Source organism: Coregonus lavaretus (assembly GCF_964263955.1).
Source record: "Coregonus lavaretus genome assembly, chromosome: 22".
Taxonomy (NCBI): Eukaryota; Metazoa; Chordata; class Actinopteri; order Salmoniformes; family Salmonidae; genus Coregonus; species Coregonus lavaretus.
The window spans coordinates 9,659,531-9,668,833 of record NC_140009.1 but is presented as its reverse complement, the minus strand read 5'-3'; the positions used below and the strand labels follow the sequence as shown (position 1 = coordinate 9,668,833).

At 39.7% G+C, this 9,303-nt stretch overlaps 1 protein-coding gene across 1 annotated transcript in view; it reads left to right on the top strand.

Annotated features, from left to right (window-relative positions):
* Positions 1-8,155: 8,155 nt before the first annotated feature.
* pnck (pregnancy up-regulated nonubiquitous CaM kinase) overlaps positions 8,156-9,303 on the top strand; it is a gene marked incomplete at both ends in the record, with an annotated part of 3,562 nt that continues 2,414 nt past the window's right edge. The window contains 5 exon segments of the mRNA XM_084186684.1: positions 8,156-8,232; positions 8,477-8,553; positions 8,556-8,607; positions 8,685-8,759; positions 8,935-9,082. Of these exon segments, the coding sequence (XP_084042810.1) occupies positions 8,156-8,232; positions 8,477-8,553; positions 8,556-8,607; positions 8,685-8,759; positions 8,935-9,082 (429 nt within the window).

The following is a 9,303-nucleotide window of genomic DNA, read 5'->3' as shown; positions in this document are numbered from 1 at the left end:
GCCTAACAACAGAATGTTTGACAGAACTAAAGGTAGAGATTGTTCATCATTCAACATTACCATAAGAAAGATTAACATATTTTACCCAGAATCCCAGTGCATGGGAGTCAGATAAAATGGAGGGTGTATCCACCCAGATCCTCCATCCTCCCCACTCATACTGTAGGCCAGGGACGTAACTTTCACTGGGGATGGGGGGGGACATCAGATGAGTGTTAGGTTACCTGATTGACATAAAACATTCCTCAAATGATTAGTGGGCCTTTATCTTATCTGAAATTTAAATATTTAGACAATCAAACTGTATTATTTGGTCTTTAAACTCAATACCAAGTAACAGCCACACTATATGTAGTACATAGAAAGTATTATTGGCAGAGGAATTGTATATCATAATATAAAAATAACTCTCCCCTGCCAAGTTACATAACAATTTGTTAGAATGTTGTTTACCATACTAGGATAGCTAAGTCAAAGGCATGTGAGGACACACATGCTTTATTGAAATGCATATGCAAAGTGAGTTACAGTGCATTCGGAAAGTTTTCAGACTCCTTCCATTTTCACCACATTTTGTTACGTTACAGCCATATTCTAAAATGGATTAAATAAATAAAAATCCTCATCAATCTACACACAAAACCCCATAATGACAAAGTGAAAACAGGTTTTTAGACATTCTAGCAAATGTATTAAAAATAAAAGGTGAAGGTCGCCAAGAACACAGTGGCCTCCATCATTCTTAAATGGAAGAAGTTTGGAACCACCAAGACTCTTCCTAGAGCTGGCCGCTCGGCCAAACTGAGCAATCAGGGGAGAAAGGCCTTGGTCCGGGAGGTGACCAAGAACCCGATGGTCACTCTGACAGAGCTCCAGAGTTCCTCTGTGGAGATGGGAGAACCTTCCAGAAGGACAACAATCTCTGCAGCACACCATCAATAATAATAATAATAATATGCCATTTAGCAGACGCTTTTATCCAAAGCGACTTACAGTCATGCGTGCATACATTTTTACGTATGGGTGGTCCCGGGGATCGAACCCACTACCTTGGCGTTACAAGCGCCGTGCTCTAACAGTCAAGCCTTTATGGTAGAGTGGCCAGACGGAAGCCACTCTTCAGTAAAAGGCACGACAGCCCGCTTGGAGTTTGCCAAAAGGCACCTAAAGGACTCTGACCATGAGAAACAAGATTCTCTGGTCTGATGAAACCAAGATTGAACTCTTTGGCCTGAATGCCAAGCGTCACGTCTGGAGGAAACCTGGCACCATCCCTACGGTGAAGCATGGGGGTGGCAGCATCATGCTGTGAGGATGTTTTTCAGCGGCAGGGACTGGAAGACTAGTCAGGATCGAGGGAAAGATTAACAGAGCAAAGTACAGAGAGATCCTCTATGAAAACCTGCTCCAGAGCGCTCAGGACCTCAGACTGGGGTGACGGTTCACCTTCCAACAGGACAACGACCCTAAGCACACAGCCAAGACAACACAGGAGTGGCTTCGGGACAAGTCTCTGAATGTCCTTGAGTGGCCCAGCCAGAGCCCAGACTTGAACCCGATCGAACATCTCTTGAGAGACCTGAAAATAGCTGTGCAGCGACGCTCCCCATTCAATCTGACAGAGCTTGAGAGGATCTGCAGGGAAGAATCTGAGAAACTCCCCAAATACAGGTGTGCCAAGCTTGTAGCATCATAACCAAGAAGACTTGAGGCTGTAATCGCTGCCAAAGGTGCTTCAACAATGTACTGAGTAAAGGGTCTGAATACTTATGTAAATGTGATATTTCCGTTTTTTACTTTAATACATTTGCAAAAATGTATACAAATCTGTTAGGGCTTTGTCATTATGGGGTATTGTGTGTAGATTGAGGGGGAAAAAACAATTTAATCCATTTTAGAATAAGGCTGTAATGTAACAAAATGTGGAAAAGTCAAGGGGTCTGAATACTTTCCGAATGCCCTGTATATTATTCAATTTATATATGATTGATCTTGTCAAATTGTTAATCAGTATGTATATTACCCCTCCAGAGTTTATTGTAAGTGGAAGTAAAGGCCTATATATGCTGGAAATGAGTCCTACTGTCCTCCTGGTGGATGGACTACTTGGATGTTGACAGACTGAATCAGTTTAATATTTCAACTGTTGTTCTGAGCTACTGTTACTACAGAATTTTGGCAGAGCCCCACCTGTTTTGAGCCCCACCTGTTGTTTTGCCTGTTTTGCATGTTATTTTGACATATCAGTTTGCAAACAATGTAAAAATAAATAAAATAAAAATAATAGTTAATAAAGCAGCATACAAACATGGTCTCTTTTTTGCTTTCTTGAGTAAGGCAGCTCCAAAATGTAGGTGTTTCAGCCTAGCTCAGTGCTTTCGGTGGTGGTGGGGCAGCCAGCGGAATATACGGAGCGTAGGGGTTGGTAATGTTCTCTAGGTGCGCCGTGATTGGCTCAGTGTTCTGTCACTCATGGGGACACTATGTCACCACATAATCTACAGGGAGAGCTCGAAAATTCAAGCCCCTTGGGTGCTGCCATATAGTTACATTAGAAGTGCCCATCCAAAAAGGCTCAAGGTCATTGGCCACAGATAAAATTACGTCAAATCACGTTATATCTACCGTAGCTTTGATTGGACTGATCATGTCAACATCATACTTTCAAAATCTTAGCTAGCAAGCTAGCAGTCATCATCATGAATCAAGGCAATCTAGACAATCTACTGGCAAATCCTTTTCAAACCTTGTCATATGAAGAGAAATACTGAAGAGAAATTATAGATAAAACGTATTGGTGCTCATAAACATTACACAACAAGTTGGAAATCGCAAATTCAACAGTGAGGGATTTGGAAGGAATCAGTGGCTAACTGCAAGCATGGCAAAGAAATCACTAGCCTGCTATTCAGTGGAGTGGGTGTGTGGTTCAAGTCTGGGTTTAAGGGTCTTCTTTTCCAAGCTTAAAAGGATAAACATTCCACATTTGCCATGCTGTCAATCCAGCATGACTTCTGCCACGTTCAAAACAATTGGAAACTGGGAACTGGGAAATCTCAGACTTCAGTGAGTTCAAGACAACTGGGAACCTGGAAAAAAAAAAACGAGCTCTGACTGGGAAAATATGCTTTGAACGGTCATCCAACTCGGAATTGCAAGTCGGGAACTCGGGCCTCTTTCTAGAGCTCCGACCTGAAGATCACTGACGTCATGATTTGACGTTGTTTTTTTTTTCAGAATTCCCAGTTGTCTTGAAAGCACCATAAATCCAGAGAATGCCAGACTTTGATGACAAAGTTTGATGACAAAATTTCTCCATGAAGGACCGTCGTGCCACCTTCCTGTTCAAGCGAGCACAGCACAACAAGGTGAGTCCAAAAATGTCTTGTATGCTGCTGCATAAATGATGTAATATGCCAGGGAGATATGTATACTGTAGCTAAAAAAGTAATACTAAGTGTATGTTGTGTAGTTAGCACAATGGGGATATTATATTACAGTATTTAATACTAATAAAATTGCTCAGAGAAAGATTTTGTTTGATAAGTAATACTTTTTTCTCTCTCAAAAATGTAGGGGTGAAAATAATTAACACCCCTAAAGATTCTTATAAATAAAGTAGTCAAAAGTTTAGTATTTGGTCTCATATTCCTTGCACGCAATGACCACATCAATCTTGTGACTCTACAAACTTGTTGGATGCATTTGCAGTTCGTTTTGGTTGTGTTTCTGATTATTTTGTGCCCAATAGAAATCAATGGTATGTAATGTATTGGATCATTTTGTAAATAAGAATATTATAGGTTTCTAAACACTTCTACATTAATGTTGATGCTACCATGATTACGGATAATCCTGAATGAATCGTGAATAATGATGTGTGAGGAAATTACAGAGGGTCAAAGATCATATCCCCAAGACATGTTAAGGTCCCCTTATATTGTTTATGGTGAGAGTTTAGCATGTCTTGAGGGGTATGATCTTTGACCCACTGTAACTTTCTTACTCATTATTATTCACAATTCATTATCCGTAATCATGATAGCATCCATCTTTTGACTACATTATTTCGAAGAATCTTATGGGTGTCAATAATTTTTACCCGTACCTTTTTGAGAAAAAATATGTTTTACTTGTTAAACGAAATCTATTTCTCTGGGCAATTGTATTCGTATAAAATAATTTATTTTACCAATTTTTATGAGCATACAATATAGCTCAGTATTTGAATTATTTATTTTATACAGTCATTTATGTTGATCTTTATCAAGGGTGTCAATAATTTCAGAGCCCACTATATTACTACCATACAAATACATGGGCATAGTTTACTTGTCTATTACTGAAATTGAGCGTGCCACAAACAGGTAGGCAATGTTGAAACATAACCGTTTAATAAAAGAGAGCAAGCCACGAAACTGTCGGTCTCCTTCATCTCACTTCACTGGCTCTGGCTTTACTCTATTATCAGGTCAGAATGAAGTACTTCGGAAGCATGTTTTTATTCTGTCTTCTCGATAAGCACAGGATTGTTGTATAGTACAGCGGGTTTAATTCTTGAACCTGATGTTTCAGTTTTTTGGCAGTCAAGCCTCTGCCATCACATTAACGTTTGAATGATTCTTTGAAGTGTTCAATGCACATAGCAACCCTTATACTGCATTTCACCACCTCTTGTCCTTGATTAAGATTGAAACAGTAGAGATTACAACTACGGTTTGTGATTTCTTGCTTGTAATTCCCACTATCCGTTGTTGAAAGTGTATTGGACAGGCAACGTGCTGAAACACAGATATGTTGGGAGTCGCCCGGATGTCTTTGTCAGAGCCACGATGTGTGAGGTAACGTGGTAGCCATGCCAAGGCTAGGTGGGGGTACTGCTATGGTAACTCTTACATGTTTTGCTCTAAGTTTAGTCCTGAATAGACCCCGTGACTTAGGAGCAGCTGCCATGAAAAGGTTACAGCCTCTTCTTTAATGGCACTTTGGAAATAGCCATGCCACTGACTCCCGATGTTCTCCTCTTTTTAAAATATAACATGTTCATAAAATGACAGAGATAGTACTGTAATTGTGCATAGTGTTCAAATCATATAACCGGCACATATAATAATATGCCATTTAGCAGACGCTTTTATTCAAAGCGACTTACAGTCATGCGTGCATACATTTTTTTGTGTATGGGTGGTCCCGGGGTTCGAACCCACTACATTGGCGTTACAAGCGCCGTGCTCTACCAGCTGAGCTACAGAGGACCACACATCACATCATCCCAATCATGTACAGTATGTTCTCCACTATATGTGGCAGTGAAAATGTTGACTGATTATTGATGTTATGGCTAGAGAGAGACACACAGTAGATCCACAAATCTTTTATTTTCATTTTTATTTTCAGTGTTCTCTGACAGGCTCACTTGAAAAAAATATGTAAATCTCACTGTGACTTCTGTAGGATAAATAAATGAAGTCGGTATGAAATGCCATGAAAATAATCATTGGCTTAATTGCATATGTTGTGTAAAATATATAACCAGATAGTATTATTCGTTGCTGTGAGTGCCACTGCCAATCTTGTTAATTGGAATCTGCAGAATGGTAGTGTGACGATATGCCTCCCATCATGATGGGTCACAAGTTTAGCCAGAGAGAATGGTTTGTTATTAACCTCCTAAGCGGACAGTCTTCAGCGATGACAGATGGACTTTTAGAGTTCCTCCGTTTACATGACCCAGATCCGTATAGTTGCTGTCTAAGTATATTTTATGATATTTGAAATCTGCACGCTGCACAGGTAAGGTAAAATATTTGTTGTAAACTGGTTGATTGTGAAGGGAAAAAGATGACTGCCAGTTTACATTTCCTGATGAGGAATGTCTAGTGTCCTCTGGAGAAAGAGAAGGAACCTGAAGTATGTACTTTTGTCAATTAGCAGCTTTGTTAATGTGTTACAGGTAGAAAATCTGTCTTTCTCTCTAGTTCAAACAGGGACAATAAATTACAGACAATTACATCAGATACAATATCAAAGGGAGTAGGTGCTATTTGGAATCATTGGGACGTCCCAACCCTAACCCTGGCTTCATGTCCACACCCTAGCTCAACCCAAGCCATAACCCTAACCCCTAGCATTATTTCCAATCCGTATCTATAGCTATTGGGGAAATATTGGGGGAACCTGTCTGCAACCCAGGATGCCTTTTAGTACCAATTTAACAGATTTTAGTACTAGTTTTACTGATTGTGTTATAATGAAGAGTTTACAGATAGCCTCTGCATTCTCAAAGGCACTACTTGAAACATGAAGGCAACCTATTGATACAATGTTTCCCTCTAGTGGCTAAATGTCCAAACATCACAGAAGGATGATTTTGTAATAGTCTCCACATTTACATTGCCTGTACTGGATAGCACCATAACAACAAAACCAATCTGCCTGAAATGTGGACAGTTATCACTCAGGACAGTTTGAATGCTACACAGCAGTTAGAAGTTTAAAATTACTGTGTCGACCAGCAGATTTCAAATTATAAATAGGTAGTGTAATTTTATTAAAAATAAAATGCATATTAGTATATGTATATCATTTGATTTCAGATAGAGTAGGCACAATAATTCATTAATTACATTATTTGTTTTTATTTTTGTTCCCATAGCATGATTGTATCCTTAGTGTATATGAATCTTCCTCTATTTTGCTACTTCTCTGTTATGAAAGGCATGCAGACTGTGGGATAGACTGTTCTTCTGCCCAAGAGGGTTAGTTGAGTTCTTTGTGCCAGATGGATTAGATCGATTCACTGGATAACCCTGTGCCCGTAGAAGGCTAGTGCAGGTTGGTGTTGCAGAGACAAAAGCCAGGTTTCATAATGTAAATATAGCTAATGGCCTGCGGTGTTCCCTTCACAGGCTCAGACAACCTGCAAGTAAACTGGTGCACATTGCTTTCTCCCTGATCATTTATTATTATCAAACGAATTGGACAAATTTTAAACAAATTGTTACCAAACTTAATGTACCAGATGCAAAGAAATGTACTGCGTTCAACTGAGTAGTTCCTCTTGGCAGTAAGCTCTAGCACATGGCTAATTCTCTTGAAGCTGATGCATTGAGTAACTGTGAGAGGCAGTTTCCATCCTTGCTCTCTTTATCCGTTTTTTTTTCTCTGCTCTATCCCTTTTAAAAGTCAGCTTTTGTGCGGATAGTGTGTCGGTGTGGTGGACAAGGTTGCTTCAGGAAAAGAAGAGTGTGATTTTCAATGAAAGCTCAAAGAGGCTAGGGAGCGTGGTGACATCTGTATGGAGGGAAGAATTGTGAAGACCGTTGACACACAGTCAGAATTGTTCTCCACCACCACAATCAACAGGTAAACTGGCACCCTATAATTTTTTGGCAATCTATTCTTCATAACCAAACAACACTTTCCAGATAGACACAGCCTTTCCAGATAGATTAACGTTTCTTTGAATAGTAATTTCTTATTTGTGAGGGCTAGGATTAGATTAGATTAGATTTTACCAAGTCATCCTACCATGCTATTTGTGGATAATATAATAGCCTTTGAACACTATCAAAATATATATTCAAAATGCACCTGACGGGAAGATTAATTCAGCATTTTAACATTTTGGCTCCACTGTTGGAAAATGTAATAGTGAAGCATGTAATAGTGAAGCTCTTGTACAGACGTATTTGGCGTGGGCATCACCACTGGATGGGAAGTGACTGAGTTGACTGTACAGCCGTCAGAAAGCTGCACAGCAGTATAAAATATTCCAGAAATATCTCATGAATACTATGATGACAGATACTGGACATTTCAGATGAACACTTTTTAAAAAAAGGATTTGGCTAGTTAAACATTAGTTTGAAACTACAAAACACTTAAACACTTAAAATATGTGCTACTCTCAACATAATAGTAAAGATTTGCATTTGTGTGTTTATTATAGAGGTTATGTTGTTATTGTGATGGACAGTGGTGTGCATAGTTCAGTGACATAGCCAGGTTATGTTCAGCCAAACAACTAACCAGTGTAATTGGGTTGGTTGAATAACCTTATTGCTTTTCATTTGAATGGTGAATTAATGATTTCTGCTTAGATAAAGGAGGCATAATATTTTTCTCTTTTCCCACTGTACAAAGCCTATTGAAGATGCCTCTGGTGAAGGAATTCAGGAAGAAAGCAGAGGACATCAGAACCGTGTCTGATCTGAGAGAGAAGCTGGGAGAGTGACTGTTATAGTTTTTTATGTTGCCATACAATTCTGTGAGGGCCGTTACCTTGATGCCTTGATATTTACGGGAATCATGGCATATTCTTCCGATATTAACTATTGAAATGCTTTAGCAGAGGAACCCTGAAATGTCAGAGGGGGTAGCCATCCTAATTCATCGGATGATTGAATAATTATTTTCCAAAATAAAGCGATGAGAGCCAGAGCCTGTATGAATGGTTACTAATAATATGTTTCAGGGGATCCTTCTCTGAGGTGCAGGTGGCTCAGCACCACCACACCCTGAGACTTGTAGCTGTCAAGTGTATCAGCAAGAGGCGCTAAAGGGCAAAGAGGGCATGTTGGAGAATGAGATTGCAGCGCTCCGCAGGTTAGTGTCACTTTTAACTAACACAAAATCGAAAAGAAAACAATAGTGTATCCATTATTATTTTTATTTTTTACCAGAATCAACCATCCCAACATGGTGGCATTGGAGGAGACCTTTGAGACATCTTCAAAGCTTTATCTTGTTATGACTCTGTGAGTGGTGGAATCTGATTTTAGAGACCCAGAAATTATGTAATCTAAGATTGATTGTTCATCCCATCTCTTATATTTCACATTGCAATAGAAAGCTTGTCCCCGCACCAAGCAAAAAGTTGAGTTAAAGAGTAAATGAGCTACGGTGTTTACCTCAAAATGAAAAGCTTGTCACCATAGTGTTACAGGAGTTGCTGGACCGTATTCTGGAGAGGGGGCGCTACACTGAGAGGGATGCCAGCCGTGTCCTACGGCAGGTTCTGGAAGCAGTCCAATACCTCTATACACAGGGACCAGTCCAATACCTCTATACACAGGGACCAGTCCAATACCTCTATACACAGGGACCAGTCCAATACCTCCACCAGCTGGGTACCTGAAGGTACACCTGTCCTCTAGCTGTTATAATACCACTTAACACAGGGATCTGAATGTACAACTGTCATTAGCTGTTATAATACCACTTAACACAGGGACCTGAATGTACAACTGTCATTAGCTGTTATAATACCACTTAACACAGGGACCTGAATGTACACCTGTC